This window comes from Topomyia yanbarensis, chromosome 3 (assembly GCF_030247195.1).
Source record: "Topomyia yanbarensis strain Yona2022 chromosome 3, ASM3024719v1, whole genome shotgun sequence".
Lineage (NCBI taxonomy): Eukaryota > Metazoa > Arthropoda > Insecta > Diptera > Culicidae > Topomyia > Topomyia yanbarensis.
Genome location: NC_080672.1, coordinates 121,415,401 through 121,443,176, shown reverse-complemented (window position 1 = coordinate 121,443,176; position 27,776 = coordinate 121,415,401). Strand labels below are relative to the sequence as shown.

At 38.0% G+C, this 27,776-nt stretch overlaps 1 protein-coding gene across 3 annotated transcripts in view; it reads left to right on the top strand.

The window, feature by feature from the left end:
* Positions 1 to 27,776, top strand: part of LOC131689705 (uncharacterized) — a 121,106-nt gene extending 93,330 nt beyond the window's left edge. For all 3 annotated transcript variants that reach the window (XM_058974973.1, XM_058974972.1, XM_058974970.1), the window contains exons 4-5: positions 4,491 to 4,962; positions 26,741 to 27,776. In XM_058974973.1, coding sequence (XP_058830956.1) covers positions 4,491 to 4,962; positions 26,741 to 26,908 — 640 coding nt within the window. In that variant the 3' untranslated portion in view covers positions 26,909 to 27,776. The remainder of the gene's footprint in view (positions 1 to 4,490; positions 4,963 to 26,740) is intronic.

Sequence of the window (27,776 nt, the reverse complement as noted above, 5' to 3'; positions counted from 1 at the left end):
TAAAAATTACAGCTATTTTAAAACTAGGAATACGGAATACAAATTTGATTTTTTATCGGAGACTTATGCTTGGTCAAGATATTCAAAAGGGGGTTTATTTTCAAAATCGGTGTAGCAGCAGTTGTATCAAGGACAGGGGAGAGAAGGAGTAGATGGTGACCGGTAGAGAAGAGCAAAACTTGTAATTTTCGAGCAAACGGGAGATCAGCGATACAAATTAGCGCCTCAGTTTAGTAGATCGGATTGGCGGATGGTATTCTTCGGAGTCGCGGGGAATCCTTCAAAAGTCATCGGACCTCGAGTCGCTTTCGCTTCAGTTTCCGTAGTGGTAAGGGCGACGGCGGTTACATAGTGGCACTCTGGAGCTGATCGGTTCTACAAGGCAGGAGGAAACTTCTAAAAACGAGAAATAAAAGAGAGGGACTAAATTGGGATATTTATCGTTTTTATGAAAGTATAAATATAGGGGAGATCGCGATTTGCCAGCATATCTCGAACTGGGACATTGGATGGTCTACCTCGGGCCCGAAGGGAATCTTTTATCTGAGACCTGGCGTCCAAATACGCGGCGCATACCCAGACAACGTGCTCGATGTCGTGATAACCCTCGTCACAAGCGCACAGACTATTTTCCGCAAGCCCAATACGTTGCAAATGCGCATTTAAGGTGTAGTTGTTGGACATAAGTCGGGACATTACACGAATAAAATCCCGACCCACAACCATCCCCCTGAACCAAGGCTTCGTTGATACCTTTGGGATAATGGAATGTAGCCATCGTCCAAGTTCACCATTGCTCCACGAGATTTGCCAATTGTTGAGTGTCCTCTAACGACAAATACTGAAAAATTCGTTGTAGCAGATTGGTCTTTCGTATATGTCACCATCTATTGCGCCCACCTTTGCTAATGAGTCGGCCTTTACATTGCCCGGGATAGAGCAATGAGAGGGGAACCAAACAAATGTTTTTTTTCCTTTTTTTTATTTCGATTATAGAGGTTTAAACCTCAAGGTCATTCGCCTCTTCGGGTTAGAAAAATCTCTTATGAAAAATTTCTAACCCTATGTGTGGGGTCGGGACTCGAACCCAGGTGCGCTGCGTACAAGGCAATCGATTTACCAACTACGCTACGTCCACCCCCTAATCAAACAAATGTAATCTGATAAGATTTTTCAGATAACGTACGCAAGGACTCCCATATCTTCCCCAGGAAATATGGGAATTGCTTTTTGGGCTTCATCGGACGAAGAGCCTCGATAGAGCGGAGGCTGTCCGAAATGATGAAGTAGTGATCTTTGGGCAGAGTGTCGATGATCCCAAGGGTGTACTGAATTGCAGCTAATTCTGCGACGTAAACTGAAGCGGGATCATTGAGCTTGAATGAAGCGGTGATAGTATTGTTGAAGATACCGAAGCCAGCGGACCCATCGAGATTTGATCCGTCAGTGTAGAACATTTTGTCACAGTCGACTTCTCTGAATTTATTATAGAATATATTGGGGATCACTTTCGGGCGTATATGGTTCGGGATTCCACGAATCTCTTCCTTCATGGATGTGTCGAAGAATACAGTAAAATCAGAAGTATCTAGGAAACGAACACGGTTGGGAGTATACGAAGAAGGATTAATGCTCTGTGCCATGTAGTCGAAGTACAAGGACATAAATCGGGTTTAAGAATTAAGCTCGACGAGGCTCTCGAAGTTTTCAATTACCAACGGGTTTAGAATGTCGCATCGGATGAGCAATCGATATGAGAGTTCCCAAAATCGATTTTTTAGCGGAAGAACGCCTGCCAGTACTTCGAGACTCATCGTATGGGTCGAGTGCATACAACCCAAGGCAATGCGCAAGCAACGATACTGGATTCTCTCCAGTTTGATGAAGTGTATGTTCGCAGCGGAGCGGAAACAGAAACACCCGTACTCCATCACCGTTGTTGTATAACCTAATCAAGTCTCCTGGGTGGGCACTCCACCATGTTCCAGTTATTGTCCAGAGAAAATTGATCCTTTGTTGGCATTTCTGTTTCAGATACCTAATGTGACATCCCCAGGTACCTTAAGAGTCGAATCAGACCCCGAGATATTTAAATGTGAAGACCTGATATATCGTTACACCCATTAATAGAAGCTGGAGTTGCACCCTCACGCTTCCTAAAAAAACAACAAACTCAGTTTTCTCCGTGGAGAACTAGATACCCAGCTGAAGAGCCCAAGCAGACAAATTGTCCAAGCTATCTTGTAATGGTCCTTGCAAGTCGGAAGCTTTGGGCCCTGTAACAGAGACCACCCCGTCGTCTGCAAGTTGCCTTAGCGTGCATGAATTGGCAAGACAATCGTCAATGTCATTAACACGTAAACTTATACACGAGCTCTAAGAATAGTTCATGACTATTATACTATAATTCAAAAACTTACTCATAAAACAAAACTGGATACATAAATAATATTTATAGTTTGGAGAATTTGTTCACGTGAAAATATGATGCACATGAAAGAATTGCATATGAATATCATGAAAGTGCATACCTATTTTATGGTTTTGAATTGTGAATTAGTTCACAAGTCAGGAATGAATCCATGAACAATATTCTGGATTTAATGAACTAGTCCCTAACAATAAAGACTTTTGTTTTTGTAAACTAATTCACACCCTTCAAAAACCAGATCATAATCAAGATAGAATGAATTATGTAATGCTCCTAACCCTATGAATAAAATCGCGAATCAACATATAATTTATGAATAATGAAGTTGAGAACTATTTCACGGACAGAAACGAGAATCAAAAATGGCATAGCGGAAATCGTGACTCAAGTTTAGCTTGAGCTTGAGTGACCACCACTGGTTGCTACTTCGCTATTGATCGGGACTAGCTGAAATTGCAATTTGGTAATCCTAAGTTGTTTATTGATCAATACCAGCGCCGGGCAGGCCCAAACATAGAGCGGGAGTAACGAAAAGGGAAGGAATGTTAGTCTGACACTTGCTTTTGCTGGAGGCTGTAAATCCAAATCCAGAACCAAGTTGCATAAACTAATCAACTGGCAGGTTCCGAGTGATGTCTCGGAAGACAATGCGATTCAAAACGCCTGGCACTATACAAAAAAAAGGAAATGCTTTTTTTGTGCAGGAGGCCACTATACCTAACTTAAAATTAGTTTTTAGCGTTTCGGATACTCCTTATCAGTAACTAACTCATCTAACCATAATTAACTCATCTAACCGGTAACAAGATGGCGTTAGTTACTGAGGCGGAGAACCCGAAACTCTAAAAAACTAATGTTTTTGGATCTTATCGTTGAAAAGAGATTCTCTGCAACGTTTGATTGCACATAAATGACACTTATTACGTGTGATAATATACACGTCACTTGATATGATCGTTGTATCTTTGCTGTTAAAATCATCTGAAGCCACCGGAGCATTCCATGCCATGATGGTGAGTTACTATATCATAATCAACATCATCATGACTACATTTTCATTTTGAAATTTCACACTACTATAATTTCTTCCTCTGACTACAGGAGTAATATTAAAATTAATACTATTAATTTTTAATATAAACCAGGCAAAAACCATGTGTTCACGTTTAGCTTACATTATGGAGGGGAAGCATGGTACATTGTGCCGAACTACTTTAATAGGTACAGTCGGGTCGGGTACTACGCGGATTCCCACAACGCGGATTCCTTTTCACGCCCCCAGTTAATCGTCTAGTAGGAGACCCGACTGTACATAATCCGTTTTTGTTCAAACAGCAAAACTCACGATGACTGAACTACCATGCGCTTACATTCAGTTGCTATTTGTTAAACGAAATATTGCATACAGATTTCATCAAGAATTAAGTTAATATTTTTGTTATCTACGTGACATAATGAGAAATATAATCTCAATTTTCACTACAACAACGCTCTGGCATAACTAGCACTAGAAGAGTGAGTTGCCCCAAACCGAGTATCAAAGTGATAGTTTATAATCCTTTTATGACAACCCACCCTTATTCAAAATTGCCGCAAAAATTGTATTATTGCTCAACTTTTAATAGCTTAAACGATTTCACAACTGTCACGTCAGAACATAAACATAATTCCAAGCCTTAATGATTCAGAACGAAAAAAAATTCCGACACACTCATCATCCGGTGCAGAAAACTACTCCCCAGCCCGGTTAGTGTTGCATACTTTCAGACTTTTGTAGAGCAGTAGTCATTCATATCGTTCGCTCGCTTGCCTTTATATATGCTCATAAATCCCCCAAACGTGACATTGCCTTCTCTTGGTGACACTTTTTAGCAGTCCCTCATTCAACCGACAGAACGCGCTCTGGATGCCCCTTTATGTAAAGAGGAATGACTTTTGTTAAATGGTTCAATCTATTTCTCAAGACATCGAGTTTGCTATTAATTATCGTAATACTTCCTTTGACCAAATGACAAACTGTTAACTGTTTCAACTCCTCCATTTTTCCCTTTACTTGCAGTGATTTAAATACCGGCCTGCAATGCATCCGCAGTTACACCAGGCGCTGCATGACTATGGAGCAACGAGATCGCTTCAATAAACTCTATAATGGCACCCATCAGTTCGTGCGAGATCTCTGCAAGGAAGGTCCCTATCAGAACGAATTCCTATCGCATGCTCCCTGTTTGCAGCGGGTCAAGCCAGACTACGAGGTATGCGGTCGCAAGTATCACAACACGGTTTCGGTCATCACTCAACAGCAGCAACAGCACCAGAACCATCAGGCACGTCAGGAGCGGCATCATCAGCAGCAGCAATCGAACTATCACACCACGGCCGGCAGGGATGCAGAGGATGATGTGCGGACGGTTTGCTGCTCTTTCATCGAGTACCTGGACTGTTCCGAGAGTGCGGCGAAAAAAACGTGTGGATCGGATACGGCGAGATTCACGCGAGGGTTTTTGGATAAAATGTCCTCTACACTGATTAAGGTTAGTTTGGAACCCGCTTTAATGTCTATCAGTAATGAGTACTGCAAAAGGAATGTGCGTTGTTTGCAGGCAATGAATTTTTTATTTGCGCAACATTTTAGTGAAATTGGATCAAAAATAACACGAGCCACAAACCGATTGAACTCGTTTTTTTTGAAAACCTATAACTTTTTTCTAAATGTTTGAAACCTTTTGATATTAGATTCGACTACATGATGCAAGGTCCAAAATATATTTATTTTCCGGATATTTCAAAAGCAATTATTATAATACAGGTTGGACTCGATTATCCGGGGATTCGATTATCCGCGATTCGATTAACCGGGGAAAATGATTCGATTATCCGGGTGTTTCGAAAAAGATTCAAATTTCAACTAGAATGTCTAATTATAGTGCAAATTCCATCACTGCAGTCAACAAAACTTTTTTTCGGGGGTCTACGGTTAATCTCCTCACAAATTTTGGTGCCCCTAAAAAAAGCTTATATATGGGTTATTCCGTGCAAAGTGGCCAAAAAACCAAAATTTGGAATCAACCTTCACGAATTGGAACCAGTTTTGAATAAATTGTTCATCTAGGGCCAATATATAATATCCTAAATTATTGTGCCATTTTAACCACCCCTCGGTCCATAGGAACACTCCTGATTTTAACAAATTGTTTCAAAAAAATAGTTGTTTTCGGATTATATCTCTGGTACTCTTTGCACTAGAAGCAATCAGAGAGATGATTTTTGAAGGATTTGTTTAATGAATTTGGAAAAAATGTTAGTTTTTACGGCAGTGTTGCCAAATATGCAACTTTTTAGTTTTAAACTAAAAGTACGGTCGTTTTCTGACTCTTTCTTGGGATAATGTTGACATGCTGTTCAGGATTCTGTTTGGATACTTTCTAGGATTCTGATCGAAGTTTTTTTAGCATTCCGATGGAATCTATTTCAAAATTTCAATTGAATCCTTATCCGTATTTTTATGTATTTTTTTCTCTGAATTTTGATGAATCCTTCTCAAAATCCATGTTCCTATTTTCAATGAAATCCGGTGTAAAATTTTGATGATTATCTTGAGTTCCAGTGGACTTTGACACAATATTGCTCTTCTTCCATTATCCCCCTTAACAATTGATTCCTTCTCAGAATTTCAATGGCATCTTTAACCCATTCGTGCCAATGTTGTTGTTTATATGTAACCAGGTTTTTAAACGACTATAACTTTTGGTTTTCATTCGTTTTCGAGCTCTCCATCGAGACAGAGGTTGTTTTTTCTAGTCCGTAGTGCTGTGTGAGGCGATAAAGAGTAGTTTTAATCCGCATTCAAGGTTATTTTGCCAGTTCGGTTCGGTCCTCAGTCTTTTGTTCGCGTGTGAGGATTAAACAATAGCCAGCTGTATAAGCTGGATCGGTTCGTCGTTGGACACCAGTTTAAAGCTAAGTGGTTTTTGTCTTTTGTAACACATTTATTGCTTTCTTCCGTCTGCGCGGGCGCTGACCCCGTGCGTTGACGTTTTCTATGGTTCCCTCTCCGGATGGTCAAATGGAAGTTGAATCGGGTTCAACTTCTAAGGCTCCCCCCCGGCCCAAATGCTATCCAGAACTCTCAACTGGTCCATTTGTGGTCTTCTTTCGGCCCAAGACTAAATCACTGAATCTTCTTCAGATTTCTAGAGACCTGACGGAACGGTTCTCGGCTGTGACCGAAATTTCAAAGGTCCGCTCGGACAAGATAAGGGTGTTGCTAACCAACTCAAAGCAGGCAAACGATATTGCTTGCTGTGAGCACTTTACGCGGGATTATAACGTGTATATTCCGGCTGTAAGAGTACAATCCGAAGGCGTCATAACCGATGAGAGTTTGACGTGCGAGGATCTGCTGAAGTACGGGGTTGGCCGATTCAGAGACCGCTTACTTCAGCCAGTTAAAATACTTGAGTGCAAACGTTTGCACTCAGTAGTAGTTGCGGGGGATGGTTCAAAAACGTACCCCCAATCAAACTCTTATCGGGTGACCTTCGCTGGTACCGCTTTGCCAAATTTCGTCCTCTTGCACAAGGTTCGTCTGCCTGTGCGTCTGTTTGTGCCGCGGGTCATGAATTGCACAAAGTGTAAACAACTGGGTCACACAGCCACCCATTGTAGCAATAAGGCCCGCTGTGGAAAATGCGGGGAGAATCATCTAGATGATTCGTGCAGTAGGCAAGCCGAAAAGTGTCCTTACTGTGCGGAGAGTCTGCATGATATCTCGGCATGTCCCGCGTACAAACTACGCGGGGATAAACTGAAACGTTCCCTTGCGGGACGATCCAAACATTCTTTCGCAGAAATGTTAAAGAATGCTACGCCACCATCCTCAGCAAACATCTATACTCACTTGCCTCCTGACGAGGGCGAGGCTGGTAACCCACAAGAGGGAACATCTACTAGGGTGCCTAGAATTTATAGGAAGAGGAGGAACACTTCCTCTCGTAAAGTTCCTTGTAAAGGCCAGAAGGTGTCCCTTGAGGGGGCTCCGAAAGTCACATCTATTGGAAGTGTTGCAACCAAACCGAAGCAATTAGCTCCTGGTCTCGGAGGATTAAGCTCAGAGAAGGAGTTCCCAGCACTTCCAGGAACATCAAAAATCCCAAGTGTTCCTTTGTTTCAGTTCGAGAGTAATCACAGCACTGGAATTATAAAACTCTCGGACATAGTGGACTGGATAATAAAAACTTTCAATATTACTGATCCTATTAAAAGTCTTATGTTAGCTTTTCTCCCTACAGTGAGAACATTTTTGAAGCAGTTGACTGCTAAATGGCCCCTCCTCTCAGCGATTGTATCCTTCGATGGCTAACTCATCGAACGAGGTCACGGATTTGATCACTGTTCTACAGTGGAATTGCAGAAGTATCATCCCGAAAATCGATTCCTTCAAAATTTTAATAAATAATTTGAGTTGCGATGCATTTGCATTATGTGAAACTTGGTTAACTTCCGACATAGAACTCAACTTCCACGACTTTAATATTATTCGCCTGGATCGAGACACCCCCTATGGAGGAGTGCTTTTGGGGATCAAAAAGTGCTATTCCTTCTACAGAATTAACCTTCCCTCGATAACAGGTATTGAAGTTGTCGCTTGTCAAGTAACAACCAAAGGCAAAAGCCTTTGCATAGCTTCCATATATATTCCCCCCAACACCGCGGTTGGGCACCGACGGCTACAAGACATCTTAGAATCCCTGCCAGCACCGCGACTAGTTTTAGGAGACTTTAACTCTCACGGTACAGCATGGGGTTGCCTCTATGATGATAACCGGTCTTCCTTAATTCAGGATCTTTGCGATAACTTCAATTTGACAATTTTAAACACGGGTGAAATGACACGGATTCCTGCTCCTCCAGCGCGCCCGAGCGCCTTAGACTTGTCCCTTTGCTCAACATCGCTGCGGTTAAATTGCACGTGGAAGGTAATTCCTGATCCCCACGGCAGCGACCATCTGCCGATTGTAGTCTCAATCAATAACGGTTCAAGGCCATTGAAATCAATCAATATTTCGTATGACCTCACACGAAATATCGATTGGAAGAGCTATGCTGCCGCGATATCCGACAACATCGAATCTACCCAAGAACTTCCTCCGGAGGAAGAGTACAGCTTTTTGGCTGGCTTGATTCTCGACAGCGCGAATCAAGCTCAGACTAGGCCAGTACCCGGCGCGAACATACAAAAACGTTCTCCCAATCCCTGGTGGGATAAAGAGTGCTCAGACGTGTACGCAGAGAAGGCCGCCGCGTTTAAGACCTTCCGGAACGACGGGTTACCCGCTAGCTATCGACAGTACGCGACGTTAGACAAGCGAATGAAGAGTTTGATGAAAGCCAAAAAACGCGATTATTGGCGCCGGTTCGTCGACGGATTAACGAGAGAAACATCGATGAGCACTCTTTGGGGAACAGCCCGACGTATGCGAAATCGAAACAGTACTAATGAGAGCGTGGAATATTCAAACCGTTGGATATTCGATTTCGCCAAGAAGGTTTGTCCGGATTCCGCCCCGGCACAGAAGATTTACCGCGCCGCGTCTCCTCACGATAGCGCGAACGAAACACCTTTTTCGATGGTGGAGTTCTCACTTGCTCTCTTGTCGTGTAACAATAAAGCTCCGGGGCCAGACAGAATCAAATTCAACTTGTTGAAGAATCTGCCTGACTCTGCCAAGAGACGCTTGTTGAACTTATTTAATAAGTTTCTCGAGGCTAACATTGTCCCACTCGATTGGAGACAAGTGAAGGTCATCGCCATCCAAAAACCAGGAAAACCAGCCTCCGACCACAATTCGTACCGTCCGATCGCAATGCTATCCTGTATCCGGAAGTTGTTCGAGAAAATGATCCTATCCCGCCTCGACAATTGGGTCGAAGCAAATGGCTTACTGTCAGATACACAATTTGGCTTTCGCAAAGGCAAAGGGACGAACGATTGTCTTGCGTTGCTCTCAACTGAAATTCAAATGGCCTATGCTAGCAAAGAGCAGATGGCATCAGTGTTCCTAGATATTAAGGGGGCTTTTGATTCAGTTTCGATCAACATTCTTTCAGAGAAGCTGCACCAGCATGGTCTTTCAGCGACTTTAAACAACTTTTTACTAAACTTGTTGTCGGAAAAGCACATGCATTTTTCGCATGGTGACTTATCGACATCACGATTTAGCTACATGGGCCTTCCCCAGGGCTCATGTCTAAGCCCCCTTTTATACAATTTCTATGTCAACGACATTGATGAATGTCTTGACAATTCCTGCACGTTAAGGCAACTTGCAGACGATGGCGTGGTGTCTGTTACGGGACCCAAAGCTGTCGATCTACAAGGACCATTACAGAATACCTTGGACAATTTGTCTGCTTGGGCTATTAAGCTGGGTATCGAATTCTCCACGGAGAAAACTGAGCTAGTTGTATTTTCAAGGAAGCGTGAACCAGCACAACTACAGCTTCTATTAATGGGTCAAACTATCGCTCAGGTCTTCACAGTAAAATATCTAGGGGTCTGGTTCGACTCGAAAGGTACTTGGGGATGCCATATTCGGTATCTGAAACAGAAATGCCAACAAAGGATCAACTTTCTTCGTACAATAACCGGAACATGGTGGGGTGCCCACCCAGGAGACCTAATTAGGTTGTATCAAACAACGATACTGTCGGTAATGGAATACGGATGCTTCTGCTTTCGCTCCGCCGCGAACATACATTTCATCAAACTCGAAAGAATTCAGTATCGTTGTTTGCGTATCGCCTTAGGGTGCATGCAGTCGACCCATACGATGAGTCTCGAAGTGCTGTCGGGCGTTCTCCCGTTGAAAAATCGATTTTGGGAACTCTCATATCGATTGCTCATTCGATGCGATATCTTGAACCCGGTCGTGATTGAAAATTTCGAAAGGCTTGTTGAGCTCAATTCTCAGACCCGTTTCATGTCCCTGTACTTTGACTACATGGCGCAGAATATTAACCTTTCTTCTTACAATCCCAACCGTGTGCATTTCATAAATACTTCTGAATCTACTGTTTTCTTCGACACATCCATGAAAGACGAGATTAGTGGAATTCCGGACCACATACGCCCACAAGTGGTTCCAAACTTTTTTTATAATAAATTCCGAGAAGTCGACTGTTCTAAGATGTTTTATACTGACGGATCAAACCTCGAAGGATCCACTGGCTTCGGTATTTTCAATCAAAAGTTCACCGCCTCCTACAAACTCAGTGACCCTGCTTCAGTTTACGCCGCAGAACTAGCTGCCATTCAGTATACCCTTAGAGTCATTGAAACATTACCCGCAGACCATTACTTCATCGTTTCGGATAGCCTCAGTTCCATTGACGCTATTCGCTCGATGAAACAAGGCAAGCACTCCTCGTATTTTTTGGGGAAAATACGGGAGCTACTGAGTGCTTTATCTGACAACTCTTTCCAGATTACCTTGGTATGGGTCCCTTCTCATTGCTCCATTCCGGGCAATGAGAAGGCAGACTCCTTAGCTAAGGTGGGTGCCTTAGAAGGAGACGTTTACGAAAGACCAATTTGCTTCAGCGAATTTTTCAGTATTACTCATCAGAGAACCCTCGAAAGTTGGCAAACTTCGTGGAGCAGTGGAGAGCTGGGAAGGTGGCTACATTCGATAATCCCTAAGGTATCGACGAAACCTTGGTTCAAGGGGATGGATGTGGGTCGTGACTTCATTCGTGTGATGTCCCGACTCATGGCAAACCATTACACGCTGGATGCACATCTCCGGCGTATTGGGCTCGTGGATAGTGGTATCTGCGCTTGTGGCGACGGCTATCACGACATCGAGCACATTGTCTGGGCGTGCACCGAGTACAGTTCCGCTAGGTCTCGGCTAATGGATACCCTGCGGGCCCGAGGAAGACCAACCAACGTCCCGGTTCGAGATGTGCTGGCAAGCCGCGACGTTCTCTATATGTCCCTTATATACACCTTTGTGAAAGCCATCAATATACAAGTTTAACTGCCCCTTGTTATCTCCTTATCATTCTCAGAACGCTCTTCCACCTGTATCAAACCATCTGTATCGAATGAGCCAACAAACACGGGACCTACGGCACGAACATAACACGCTTAACTCGAAATGTAGCCGATCCACATCTGAGCCGTACTACGAAATCGTCTGGAAAAACCCCTGCCATCTTGAGGAGGACCACCCGGCGTCCCAGTACATGATTCCCCTGATGAAGGCCACCCGAGTTTGTAATCCATCCGTTGATCTCACGATGCCTGAAACTGAAATAATTTTCTCTCCCTGCCATCTTTGTCTACCCTCCCTCCTCTGACTCTTATACCCAGAAGTAACACCCCTACCTCCCCCCCCCCCAATATCATCACGAAGCATTTAGCTCTTCTTGTCTCTTCTAGTTTTAACTATTATATTATATAATCTCGTTGAAATTGCCCAACTCTACTACCCACAAAAATAACTATAATTACGAATCTTTACAAAATTCAATCATGCCCTCTAGTTATGCCTAGTTTTAAGTTAGTCGTAAAAAATTGTCCCCCTTAATTAAACATTATTTGCTCCAATAATCTCACTGATAAAAATGTCAAACCATATTGCCACAAAAACTAAATGACCCCCCTAATCTTACGAAAACAATATTATCCCCTTGTGTAGATATATAAGATAGCTATAAAATCGCATTAGTTTCATTTTAAAAAAAATCAATATGTAATCCCCTAGTTTTAAGCAATTTAAAATGTAAAACAAAACAAAATTGGCACCTTTAAGCTAACGCAACGTGCCTTATCAAATAAACGATTTGAATAAAAAAAAAAAACTTTTGGTTTACACAACGTATGTTTACAATGACAAGTAAGGCTAATAACTGGGACTAATATCTTTCATTCGAGCAGTAACAGTTATAAATATGATGAGCAGAAAAAAAGTTATCACAATTAATCTGATTGGGTTCCGTTGAAACAGTGCACAGTGGGACGAGCCCGGACTTAAGTCCATATATGAATGTTATGCGATTTTCTCGCTAGTATTTTTCTTCTATCAGCTGAGCCATCAGAGAAATTTTTGCGAGATTTTAAGTGAGTTGAACGTAAAATGAATTTTTGGCAGCTTTTTTAATGGTGTAATTCAAGTGTTTTTGCATAATTTGACCATAGGAACTACATCCGGTTATTTTCGTTTTTCAAAGAAATGGTTGATTTTATGCATTGCATTACTTGACCAAAATTATCGGTGTGATAAAATTACATCATAAAATCGCCAAAAATAAGTCACTAGTTACTTTTGTTCGTGTTTAGATAACAGTTTGTCATGGATTTTTATTGAATTCAAACTTCAAATGCGATAACAACAACGACGCCCATGAGTGCCCGCGATCACGCTATACTCATTCGAAAGCTTTTAATTTTCTCTTTCAAATGAGTATATGCTAGTTTTGCGAAAACTTGCGATAAGCAGTCAAAATTTAAAAAAAAACTATGAATGGAGACGCATGGTTATTACTGATATTGAATTTGGATAATCACTTCATAGCTAGAATAATGACACGAATACATGCACAACTTTCAAATAGCATTGAGAGCATGATCTACAAGGGTTTTACTAGTGATCAAGACTAAGGAGCTGAGTGGGAAGTATGTTTTTTAGATGGTAGAGGTATTAAGACTGATTGAAAATCAGCAAATATTTTCAACCATCTGAAATAGGGTATAAAATGTTTATGGAACTATTTCTTGCTAACTTGCGCAATAACTGTCAAATAGAGTGAACACAGTTGAGTTTTAGTCATTTGGTGAGTATTTTGATCCGAATTTGCATAGCACTGAAATAGCTTAAGGATATGCGATATTATCCAAATGAAATAAGACCATTTTTAAATGAACCATATACACGAAAAAAGGGTTTTGGATTTATTTTCATTTATGATATGAAATAAGCAATCTATGTAACTTAAAGAACACCTACGAAAAAAAATCGTTAATAATCTTGTTGATTAGTGAATGTAATTAAACATTCCACTAAGATGCTCAAAATGTTTGTTTTGAAAAAGATAGAAAATGTACCTTTCATATCAAGTAACCCACTAACGAAATAAATATTCCAAAATTAGTCGAACACATCTTATTTGATTCGTAAAAACAAAATAGTCATTTCTGAAGCCCCATAATGAGTTGTCAATTAATTCATTTCAATATGGAAAATAAATTCCAAAATTACTCTTGAAAAAAAATCATTATAAAAGACAAAATACTTACTTTTGAGCCACTCTAATAAGCGGTAAAGCTAATTTCTGATTTTATAATTAAAATAGAAATTTAGCGCACAAAAACTTTTTTAAAAAATTTTTTGTATCTTCGCTACAAAATAATTCTTTGAGCCACACTAACGCATAATGAATTTTTTTTACATGTGTTAATATCAAAAACGATTTAGTACACGAAAATTAATATACACAAATTTTAAGAACGACTTCGAAAAAAAAAATATTTTTGAGGCACCCTAATGAATAGTAAACGTATATTTTTGAAATGTTTTAATATCAAAAACGAATTCAGCTTACCAAAATTACATAAAATCGTCCTATTTAAACCAATACGGCAAAGTTTGGACTTTAGTCCACCTTTTGTTCTAAGTCGTCCCACTGTGGCAGTGCTGCCAAGGATAGTTTCTGTTAATGGTGAAAGTGAAATTTTGGAATATTTTCGTAGCCGTAGCGTGTAAATATTATTGGAAACTGATAGAACTTTCTAATTTAGACTGCTTTCAACTACCTTTTTCATTAAATTGGACTTAATCGGAAGGTAAATATTGAGCAGCTTCTAGCACTGCGAAAGAAGCACCTTCTCGTTAGTAAACCAGGTATTTCGTGTTTCATGATGCCAACAGTTCTAAGAAAAATAGTAGAAAAAAGTTGGTCAAGAAATGGTTAACAAGATTTTGATAAGAGACCCAGCAGTCACTGGAGGCGACATTGGTCAACTAAATGATGTTACAAAGACAACGATCTCTTTTGGATGCACAATGCGCCCGTCTTCTAACTAAAATGAGTGTTAAAAGACACGTTAACTGTTATTTGTTTACTTACTTTACTTTATTTTTCTGGTCTACGAGTAATCAAATCATTTACCCCGGAAAATCGAAGCCCCAGGTAATCGAGTTAGCCCTGTATTACAGAAGACACACCTTATTAAAAAGTTTGTCTTAGAATTCTTGCGCAAATGGCTATAAACAACTGATACATACTATTAACTCGTTACGAATATTGAAATTCTGAGAAATCGACTAGGGTCAAAATAGGTACATTTACATTTACCATGATAGGAAAATTTAACCAGACCATTTTATTTCTAATTGTTTCGCGTATAAAGCTTACATTCATAAAATAACACAAAAAAGTTTGATTCGATTATCCGGGTGATTCGATTATCCGTGGTGAGATTTTTTTGAAATCCTTGGATAATCGAGTCCGAACTGTATGCCTAGACTAGTAAAATCTTGCTTTTTTGAAACCTTGTTTCATATGCTCGAACTCTACCAAATTTCAGAACTTTTCGAGCATTCAAAAAAAACTTATGAATATGTAAATCAAACAGACTGACAAATACATGTATTTTTCATATAAAAGCCAAACGATTTGAGGTAAAAGCATAATTACACTCAGATAGTCTTTTAATATCGAAGATCACCTTTGAATACTGCGACATTCGGAAATTCTTTGTCCAAATTTTACGTTAAAAGAAAAAGTTTGATCAAAAAAAGTTTTTAAACATATTAAGGCAATGAGTTGACTTTTAATCAAAATAAGCAAATAAAATAATCATGTGTTATTGATTCCGACTGTTTGTTTTGTGCCATAGCAAACTGCTATTGAATATTTGTTTCAAGATGCATTATTTACATGACAATCTGATGACATGACAAAATTCTGTTAAGTATTTTGACGTAATCTCGTTGTACACTGCCCCCTTCAACTTTGTAATGTTACTTGGCTCAATGAATCCAGCTAATACTTGTTGTGGCATTTTTTCGGTGTTCTAATGAAGCAGGTTAACATAGAAATAACAGGATTCCCTTAAAATCTTTAAATGAACTACATCAAAATTATGCGTATATATTCATTAGAAATTCATCAGTATTCTTGGAATGGCTATCAAAATCCTAAGTTGGATTCTATTATAAATATAAGCAGAATTCCCTCAAAATATTGAGAAAAGTTTTCGCTAGAATATAAAGCAGAATTCCGTATGACTGCTATGCAGGACTCCATCCTAATCCTTGGCTCGGGTCCAACAGAGAGGGAGAGAGAGAATTGGAAATCAATTTTTAAGCGACCGAACTCTGTTACATGATATTCTATGTATCAAAAAAGATTGTAGTTTTTATCCAATGATGCTTATATAGTATGATGAGTATATATTAAGTTTCCATTGCAGAAATAACCGAAGTCCTCAACGCACAGTGCCCGGAGACCGGATAAAACCTAAAAAAATAAGTTTCTAAAATTGATATTTCCTTTTTAAAATTGCTAACAAATGAATAGAATTTGTTTAAACTTTGAATACATTTTTCGACTCAGCTCGACAAATTAGGATAATATCTGTATGTAGGTGTATGTATGTATGTACATTAATGTCATGTAATTTTCTCAGCAACGTCTGAACCGATCGTAACGAAACTAGTTTCAAATGAAAGGCCTAAAGTGACAATTTGACACTATTATTTTTTTATGCGTTATTTACTTTCTGAGATATGGGTGAATTCGTCAAAACACAACATATTTTAAACAAATATCGTTTAAACAAGGGAATTTTTCACACTACATGCATATACAAATCTTATGAAAATACCTTTCTAACAAGATATAGTTTGTCAAAATACCATTCCTTGCACGTCTTTCCCTCTCCTCCTCTCTCTCTCTCCCTTTCTCTCATTCGATCTCTCGATCTATCTATCTATCTATCTCTCTCTATCTCTTCGTGTTCGTGGCAATTGGTGTCTATCTATTTATTTATCCATTTCTAAGTTGTGCCATAATATGCTCTATTAGTCTGAAATATTTGTTAATGTCCAAGCTAATTTGATAATTGTGTAGATTTGGGAAGACAAAACTATTTTTTCATGTGTTTCCCTAGTTTTTGCATTTTAGTGTAGAGCAGAGCCACTCGTGGAAACAAATGTAATATTATATTCTATTTATCAGAGAAAATATTGGTAGTCCTAAGAATATTTGGCAAAATGTTTGTATTGTGAGAAAACTATACACGGTGTTCCTAAAACCGTCTTTAAAAAAAATAACCATAAATTTTGTCATACGGCATTCGAAAGATACAGTATCCTAGCATCTTCTCAGTGAATTTCAAAATGATCCATCGGAGGTTCGAGAGAAATTGCAATTTGAAGTTTTATGACACGTTTCATAAGGCTACCAGCAAACACCCACGGGTTTGGTCCTATCTCTATAGAAAAAAAATATTTATCTACTTATTTAGTACATGGCATTCGAAAGATATAGTAATCAAGTATATCCCCTGCAAGTTTGAAAATATTTCATTGACGGAATCGAAATTTATAACGGTTTGGATGTGGTATGCGGTCATAGATGGGTTTTCTACCAAACTTCAAGCGTGAATCCATGTGTGTCCATTGACTATTTAGATCGTTTATACGTGTCGCGGTTTTTAAAGGAAAACCTTACCATTAAATTACATAAATATAATGTACAAAAGGTGTTATTTATATGGTGCACTGAAAAAATATGAAAATAGGGTTGTCTACCAAACGTTAAATATAATGTGTAATTTAAAAAAAAATAGATGAAAGTTGGAATGTTTACTTCAAAAGGCCATATCTCAATGGTATGTTGACTGATTCTAATTATTTTTTCATTTTTGAACAGGTAGACGTTTCATCGTTAATTTTCATCAAGAAGAATATAAAATAGAGTTGGCTACTTCAAACAATAGACAACTTAATTATCCTCAACTATGGATCATTTTGAAATTCACTGACATGATGCTTGGATACTGTATCTTTCGAATGCCGTATGACAAATTTATGGTCATTTTTTGTTAATAACGGTTTTAGGAACACCGTGATTTATTAGGGGCTGTAATTTCAAGAACACTACCGGTCAAAAGTTTAAGTTCACCCACTGAGAACTGACATACAAGTAAAGTTTTCAACTTGTGCAAGAAATTAAACTGTCGCTTTGAAATGATAACAGCAAGTAGCAACTTGCCACCGGTCGGCGCTTAGATCGGCTAGCAATCGCTATACGGGACTTGTATACAAACTTGGATACAACGGTGACTCACGCATGCGAGCTTGTATGCGATGGTGATTTTCAACGTATTTTCTTTTAAATGTTTACACAGGTTTTTCGGGAAAGTTTGTTCTAGCGTATATGTCTGTTCCCTGTAGTTCACCCTACAATGTTAATGTAATATTCAAAAAGTTAAGGTTTCCTTCATTTATTGATATTTATTTTATTGATTATAATTATTTTTCGACCCTTTTCTCTACGATAAACACATAAAATATGTAGTTGTTTTCACTTTTTAATAATGAGATGATAATCTTCGAATCAGGTCAATTTGAATAGATATTTTCCTTTGACAGTTACGATTTTCAATATAAAAATCTTTTTACTTACCTTTTAATAAAGAAAAACATTAAAAACTATTTGGAATATAATTTTTGAAATGAGCTCTCGCAGCACTAAGATGTTACGCGTATGTGTACTCGACGCATCGAAATAAAACAACCTGTCATAACAAGTTTGTTTGTGATCTACACGTCACCCAAAGGCGTCAAACTCCCTCCTACACTCTGACCAGTAGCGTGATACAGTCAAGGCGCATGTCCTTGACAAAGTTTACTGATAAACCCACTCAATTATGTAAAATTCTTAAGTGAACGTAGATTTTTGACCGGTAGTGTATGTCAAGGGACACTTTCAATGGCCATCCCATGAATTTAAATGCTTATTCTAATAGTTGGAACCATTTCTTTTTAACCTTCTTTCGATGTTTGGATCAATATGACCCTAACCCTAGTAACAATCGAGGTTTTATGGCACTCTTGTAGCTCTTCTTAAAACTTAAATTGCACTTGTAGTGTGCTATAAAACTAAAAATGCTACATGGGAAATCAACTTTCAACTTTTTAACCCTAGAACGTTGCACTATGTACCCCACGCCTTCTTTGGAGCCGTTTGAGGACGATAATTCGGCATTTATCGACCTGGAACACCATAATTCAATTAAGAGTTCCTAATAAGAGTAGGAAAAGGTGGTATAGCCAATTTGCTTATAGCTTTCGTGGAAGCAGGTGTCAAAGTTTGCGTGGGGTGCATTTGTACCCCAGTGTACGGTTGCCGATTGGTGTTTCGTCAGATTTCGTTCTGTCAGTGCAAATGTGACTCGTGACAATACCAATTTAAATACTGATTGTTTCACTACATAAGTAACAATTAGTGTTATATAATCGTTTTTAATCACTTATTCAATTAATTTAATTTAATTTTGAAGTAGGAAAAAATCGTTCTCAATTTTGCTGATTTCTATTGTTTATTTTTTATAGTTTTTCAAAGCAATGGCCTGCAAGTATAATTTGCGCACAGTAACTGCTGTAACAGTAGCGTTGCGAGTTATCAATGTATTACTGGTCAGAAATGTTTTTTTCATTTCAATTTCCATCCCATTTCGAGGTATTTTTCAACACCCAATTTTTAAACGTTCACTCTTCCAAATAATTGCACTTTTTCAAAAATATCGAAATTCCATTTTATACCATTTCTAGACCATTCTTTCAACTTTTAGAATCATTTGATTTTTTTCAAATCGGTTAAAAATTCGCAAAGTTACAGTAATTTCCAGAAGTGCCATGGTTTTTTCCAGAGGTGTACTACAAGAAGCTTCGTCACCGAGTCGCTTGTCGATATTTTTGCATGAAAAAATTACAACATGTTATTGAAATGATGCACTATAATGTACAAAAGTTTTGATCAATTCGCTTCGCTCAAAGTTCTAAAAAAAATCGCTATAAAAAGTGTTTTTTTTTTTCTCACCAATAAAGCCCCCCCATAAGTTAATGATGATCATATTAATCCTCCAAACAGCGTAATGCAATGCTAAAATTTAAAAAAAAATCCATTTTAACTTATATTTCTTCAAATCAAACGATGAAGATGGGAGTAGCAGATGTCACTTCGAGGGTTTTGCACTTAGAGGTTTAGATTTTTCTAACGATACGCCACAAATTAAATTACTTTTTTTCCCATTTCAAATTGGTCAATTTGCGATTAAATGTGACTAGTTTTTAACAAATACATCTTCTCATAAACTTATTTATGCTTCGATCCCAGAAAATAATCTTAGCGTAGATGATTTAAAAAACCTGTTTTAATCCACCTAGATGTGCAATTGTGCCTTTCTCATTTCTCCAAACTATGATTTAATAGCTGGTTCGTACAATACAACATTATGAAAATGTCTTTCATTCTTATTACACTTGGTAAGTATATATAAGAGCACCTTTTTGCATTCATCGCGGTATCGGTTTGAATCGGAGTTATCCATGTGATCGCACTCCACAACCCGTAACTCCGGAGCCGGAGCCGGATGGAGATGGAATTTAATATCAGTTTCCGGGGACGCAACACCTTTCATTTGAGACTAAGTTGATCAAATCGGTCTAGCCATTTTCGAGAAACCAATATAACCGTTATTCTGAATTTGGATACTTCAGGATCCGTCGATGGTGGCCAGTGTGGCCAAAGAGACTTTGAATGACTGTTGGGGACCTAAATCTACAAATTCAACAGTTGTGTTCACATTTTGAAAAAAAATTCCACCACATTCATCGCCGAATACGTTAGAATCGGGATTTGCTGCGTGATCGTACGTATCACCCTATAATTCAGGAACCAGAACTCGGATTCACACAAAATTCATGAACCTTTCATTTAAAATCAAGTTTGTCAAAATCGGTTCAGAAAATTCCGAGAAACCGATGTGGACAAATCAACAAATTTTGTTTTGTAACCATACTCTTCAACTCGTAAACCGGAACAAGATGTCGGTTGAAAATGAAATTCAATAGCAACCTATGGGAATATTATACCTTTCATTTGAATCTTAGTTTGTAAAAATCGGTTCAGCCATCTCCGAGAAACCGATGTGGACATTTTGTTAACAAATCCGCACATACACACACATACTTACATACATACATACATACCTACATACATACATACATACATACATACATACATACATACACACATACATACACACAGATATTTTGCGATCTCAGCGAACTGAGTCGAATGTTATATGAGATTCGGCCCTCCGGGCCTCGGTTAGAAAGTCGGTTTTTGGAGCAATTGCATAACCTTTCTATATGAGAAAGGCAAAAGAATAATATTTAATTAGCTTAATAAGCATGTTCAATGTTATCTTCATGTGATTATAATTTGGAAAGGTTGGTGGAATGGGTTTGAACGTGTAGGGAATGGGGGGTTAGTAGAGTGGGAGTGGAGGATGCGTCAGAAGTCCTTCATCTTACTTCGGTATACGGGGTGGATGAAGGAAATACGGGCGTGAGGGTGGTCCAAGAGGAGGAGAGTGATGAAGGAGGGAGGTGTAAGGGCAAGGCGGGGGGGGGGGGGAGGGGCGGCGACGCAATACTTAACTGCTTCTTTGGCCTTTCATTTGAGACTTGGTTTGAGAAAATCGGTTCAGTCATCACCGAAGAACCGATGTGACTTTAATTGTGGAATATGCCCGGAATTCCGGACTTCCGGAATCGTCGATAGTGGACAATATATTCAAAGAATGTTTAATTGGCAATCAGTGATCTAGATCTGCGATTAGAAGTAATTTGGTGACCATTTCGATAGTTTTTATCCTCTGAGGTATACGATTGTACCGATTTAAATGGGAAATTCCAGTGTATCCTTACTAATACCCCTGTAACTCCGGAAGCAAGAGTCAGAACCGAATGAAATTCAGCAGCAGTCAATGGCATTACTGTATCTTTCATTTGAAATCAAGTTGGTAAAAATCGGTAGAGAATTCGTTGTGGAATGGGTGTGATATTAGCTTAGGAATTTGGCGGGTTCCCCGGGGGCGTCATGAACCGTCATAGGTGGCCAATGTGGTCAAAGCTGCTTTGATTGATCATTAGTGATCCAGACCCGCAAACTAGAGTAATGTTACATCAATTTTAATATGTTTTACATCATTTGAACATCATGGTGGTACCAGTTTATATGGGAATTTGCTGTGTGACCACACTCTTCGACCCGTAACTCCGGAACCAGAGGTCGGATAAACTAAAAATTCAATAGCAGCTTATGGGAGCGTTATACCTTTCAGATGAAACTAAGTTTGCGAAAATCGGTTCAGCCATCTCTGAGAAAATTGTGTGAGTTTAAATGACACACACACACATACACACACACATACATACACACACACAGACATTTGCCGATCTCGACGAACTGAATCGAATGGTGTATGACACTGGGCCCTCCGGGCCTCGGTTAAAAAGTCGATTTTTACAGTGATTGCATAGCCTTTCTTTATATGAGAAAGGCAAAAAAGATTCTTACACAAAACGACAATTTGTAATACACTCATAGTGCACAATTTTACCAAAAAAAGGTTTCACAACAAATTGCAAACAAAATTTCATAATACTATCAGTCTAATACTTTTTTTATTAATTTTGTTTATTTGAGAAGGCACGGTAGGTGAGACTGAGGAGACTTTATCCCCTTTTTTATTTTTCAGTCCAACTCCGTGGAATGATAAAAAACTATGTATTTTTTGTAGTTTTAGGGGCCGTTCATAAACCACGTAGACTCATAGGGGGGACGGGGGGGTCTGGCAAAAGTCTACGTTTGTCTACGAGGGGGGATGGGGGGTCTGTGAAAAAGTCTACGTAGACTTTTATTTTTTTGTTATTCTCGTATTACTAATTATGAATGGGATTTAAAGAGAGTTGTATTCAAAATATCGGTCTATTCAGTATTTACACTATTAAGGTAACTACTCGTTAAGCGACCACTCAACCCAGAACCCACGATTTTTTTGGACAACCTCACACGTTGTTGTTTCTTGCGTATATTTTGATATAATTTTGATTTAGGAATAATACAAAATGACAGTTCTAAAGACGATCGCCCAAAATTCCTCTCGACGGAAGATTTTGACAGTGAAATCATCTGAGACACCCCTAGTTAGCAGACATGCATGGACCATTAAATGCATGAACCATAAAAAGTTAAAAAATGGCCAAAGTTAAGCATTGTAACAACAAAACACCCGATTTTTAACAATAAGTAAATTAATTTTTTTTATTTTTTATTTATTAATTTCGGTGGTTAAAGCAGTAGTGTAGTTAAACTTCTACAACAAAGTGTTTACTCGAGTTAATCAGTTTCTCTTGCAATCATTTACACTGATTTCAAAATCTTTAAGCACCCGTTAAATTTTACGTCTTGACCCTATGCAACTCCGTGCAAACCGGCTCTACTATATTTATCCTCGTAAATATTCGGAGTTGAACTTTGATACTTTGCGATAATACTCTAAGGTGATACGGCTATTAATTACATAAGAAATATGAATATTTTCGGGAAGATTTAAATAGCTTCGTTCCCTTAATCAAATAAGGCAATTTTGATTATCTTAATATCTTCGAAATATTGAAATTTGTCCACGAAAAGTGACATTTGTGTGCATGTTTGGTTTGTTATTTTAGTCTAGATTATAGTACACATCGACAGTATTAATTTGTAATTGTTTCTTATAATTTAACAATTTTGAATGCACCAGTAAGGCTCAAAAAGTGTTTAGCAATTCTGCATTGTTGGTGTAGGTCGCACTTCGGCCAAAATTTAAGCTAGTTATAGCAATATATCTTTTTACATATATTTGAGTGACTAACCTTGAAAAGAAGTATGCTGCTACACAAACGTTGGAAAGCACCTTGAATCGGTATTAATTGATTTGATCAATCATAGACAAAAAAACAATATGAAAAACCTTTCTTTAATATTTAAAAAGCTTGAAATAAATCTGGAAGCTAATTTTTAATTGAACATTATAATGTGCTTCTTGCTAAATTCATATTTCCTGCGAATACAAAAAAATTAAAAGTCTACGTAGACTTTTGGCGTAGGGGGGAGGGGGTTAGTAAAAGTCTACTAAGGTCTACTAGGAGGGAGGGGGGTTAAAAATTCTCAACTTTCGGTCTACGTGGTTTATGAACGGTCCCTTATATTGTTTCTAGGGATGACTAATAATCATAAAAAAATTACATGGAAATATTATACTGGACATGAGCTATGAGCATTTCTGGAAAACAACAAAAAATGGAAAATTCTTTGATTAGTGGAGACTCGATCCCTAATTTGGGGACACTTGATTCCTTTATGAAAACGTGTTTAAAAGAGCATGTAGGGTAATAAGCCTATTTTTGCCCTGTTTCTACTATCATCCTACCCATCTGAAGCCTTTGGTTAGAGCAGCGTCTGCCATCTTTGCTCAACGCATTGACTCAAATGGTATTGCGATAATGGGGGTACTCGATTAGAGATTTTGCTGCGCTCAAACAGAAGATTTTCACCATTCTCAAGACAATTTTGTTATTATATTGGCTCTTAATAAGAGGCGAATGACCTTAACGTTAAAACCTCCATAATCGAAATAAAAAAATGGACCTTCATAACAAATCAAAGAAGCTGAAATAATAAAATTATTGTAGTAATAATGTGGTACCCTTCTTAATAGGACAAAAACGGGTACATTACCCCATTCAATTTTATAAATGGATTGTAGTATTGATTAAATTGTTATGATTAGATATTGTTATTTTTGTTACTACATATTACGCATCTCTCACCTGATTTTTTTACGAATTCCCCAAATCTCCGTGCAATTATTTGAAAGCTGTCTTTATTATGGTTGAGGAACGTCAAATGTGGGATGAATGGTTGCTACGTATACTGTAGTAAACAATTACAGTTATGTTTCTTTACGATGAAGCGTTCATTTTTGACATTTTTTATGACAACAATGACTTCAATTGTTCTGGTGTGAATTTGGTTATTTTCAGTGGTGTGTATGAAGTATGGCGAAGGGGATCAAATCTCCACGAATTTGAAGGGATCAAGTGAATTCATAGCATCTATTTCAGCAAACTTTAGTAAAAATATAGTTGAACAAAAGAATCAGCTCAATCATAACGTATTCATATAATTGACATTCTCCTGTAATTCTGTATGCAAAAGTAGAGTATGTAGTGGGTGATTTTATCAATTTTATAAAAGTTTGAAAATTTGAAAAATAAATCTTCTTCAGTTCTTCACGCAGAAAAATAATTATTATTCTCAAATAATATGAGGGTTACACCAACAAATTTATCAAGTTGTTCTGTGTTCAATAAAAAATGTATGTTGATATAAATAAAACAATTGTTGAAATAACTCTGAAAATTTTATTGGATCAAACATGAAAAAAAGTTGAATCAAAAAAGTATTTTGTGAATCTCATCATAACCACAATCGAAACAAAAATACAATTTTGTTGTTTTAATAAGCTCATTTTGTTGCTTTAAACGCTACAAATATTTGAATCAATGCAAATCGAACATTGAATCGAAATAAAAAAATTTGTCAATTCAAATTGTACCTTTTATTATTTTAAATGCAATAAATGTTCAAAATAACGCATTTCGAATGTTAAATCAAAACTAAATTTGTTTTGTTCACGCAATTTTATTTTTTGCAGGACATCCTGTACTACTGGGACTGTGCATTCCTCAGAGCTTCTGTGGGTGCGATCGTCCCTGTTGAATTCATTCGTGCGTCGCACAATCCAACTGATTTGTCGTAGCATCCGTTGTACCTTCAAACGAATGAAATGTTCTCAACTCATTACAAAAGATCAAATTATTAGTGACTTACCACTGAAGAATTTTGTTTTGTTTAGAAGCTTCTCGATGTAAGGTAGAACCACTGTAGACGTACCGGCGCATTCTCGAATGTCGGGATAACGACAGTCAACTCGCGTAAACTAGCACTTCTGCATGACGTTTCCGCTCGGTTCGTTTCTCGGTCATATGCTCGCTTGATATCGATCTCGAACGACTTTTGCTGCTTTGGAACTAGCCCACATATCGCTGGAGGAAAATTTGTTCAATATTATTTTTTAGATTTTTTGGCAACAATTTGATTACTTACGATCGTTTGGAAAAATTTGATTACTTACGATCGTTTGAACACTTCAGAATTTGCTCCTCCGGATCTTGACAAGGCAAGCGAGCGTAAAGTTTTCCAGTTTTGCCGCACGCGTGATCAACTTCCTTATTGGTTGGAACAAACTTTTATCTCTTTGTTGCAATCCAACAAGATTTGTCGAGTTAATGTAGGAAAACCCTTGGAATCAATTCGTAGCATGTTTTTGCTTTAATCACTGATTTATTTGAAATAAACAATAATTTTGTCGCTCTTCTAAAATCTCAAATAACAAAACCAGTAAGGTTAATTTAATGAATATTTTTGTTGATCTAACCCAAAAATCCATTTTAGCTCAATAAATGCTTTGATTTGAAATAAATATTTAATCGTGATTGAAAATAAAGAAATAATTTGTAGAATCAAACATAGATAATTCTTTTGCGTGTTCTGAGACTTTTTTTTAAATCGGTAAAAATTCGGTTACACAAAAGTCCATTTTCTTTTTTCTGTGTTAATGAAATTTATGTTTAGATAAAACTACTCAACTTTATAGTATATTCGATTAATGTATTCTGATCCGCCTTTGAGTTACAATGATGGGATCAAGTCTCCCCGGGGATCAAGTCTCCTCAGTCTTCCCTACCGATACAGCTTCAATGTGCCAATTTTTTCCATTTTACATTTTAAGTTTCTTAAAACTAAGTAATTACAATGAAACAATTTTATATAAATCGGAACATTGAAATAGTTATTACTAAAATTTGCACGACATTGAACGCAATAACTAATGTTGGGGAGACTTGACCAAGATTTTATGGAGAGACTTGACCAAGTGGCAATAAGCCGAAAAAAAATAATTTTCTGATATTTACTGTGTTGTAGTACCTACTGTTAATGTTAATTACATCACAAAAAAATCCTAGCCTTTAAAACTCATGAATCCTATCAAATTTTGTAGCTGAACATTATCAAACTAAACTAATGAGCCTCAATTTCCTTCTCTTTAATCTCCCACAGATGTACTGCGAAGATTACTATCGCTCGAACAAGTGTCCCTCGGCGCAATCATCTGCATTCAGTGTCAAAGTAAACTACGCCTCCAGTTATCTGTTGGTGCTAATCTCATCAGCTCTTCCGTTCCTGAGCACGTGGTTTCCAGCGATCGGTTCACTCCGGTTACGATAAAAAACAACAACCACCAGCCAACAAGCGCAGCTCTCCTACCCTGCCCAGCACATCACAGAACGGCGCTGCTGTTTGTATCGTTGGTTCTACAATGTTTCAGAACTGCGTAAAAAGGGTCAATTCTGGACGACTTATAGCAGTTGAACTATCTGTGCAGGTGTAATAACAAATTTGTTAGCATAGGTTACGCAGCTGGTAGCTTGCCGGATCGACGGTGGTCAATGCGGTCACCGAATTATATCGGCCACTTTCCTATCATTATTACGATGCCGGGACAAAATGAGACCATGGACAATTAGTATTAATTAATTTATTGAGTCGAATTAGTTGCCAAGGTTTATTCATGCTCCCACTTCGACCCAGACAGAATGCGATACTGGAAACCCGTTGAAAGACATATGCTAAGTAAGCACCTAGAGTGTTGACACTTTTTAGGTATGGACCCAATTGATTGTTTTCGCCGTAGACTATGTAGAGCTAGTAGGAGGATTATTATCAAAAATAAAAAAAAAAAAACAGTTCCGTCTCCATTAGTTTTATCAAACGAGTGAGGTTAGTTGAGGTTAATTAAATTTGTGTTGTTTTTATTAGGTGCGTTATTATGTAGCAAGAAGGTGTACATATGTGAGATGATTGAATATAGTGGCGATTAGGGTCAATAAATATGAAATATTCTTGAAAATAGTGTTAGGTAGAAGCAATCACATATAAATTAAGGAACCCATGTTAAATATCAACAGGAAGTCGATTATACTGACTAAGCCGAATTTTATTACTCAGTTAAGTACTTTGCTACTGAACTAAACTGAAACCAAATACTAGTGAGTTAAGAGGGGTAAAACCAATAAAGTTTAATTTTTGAAAAATA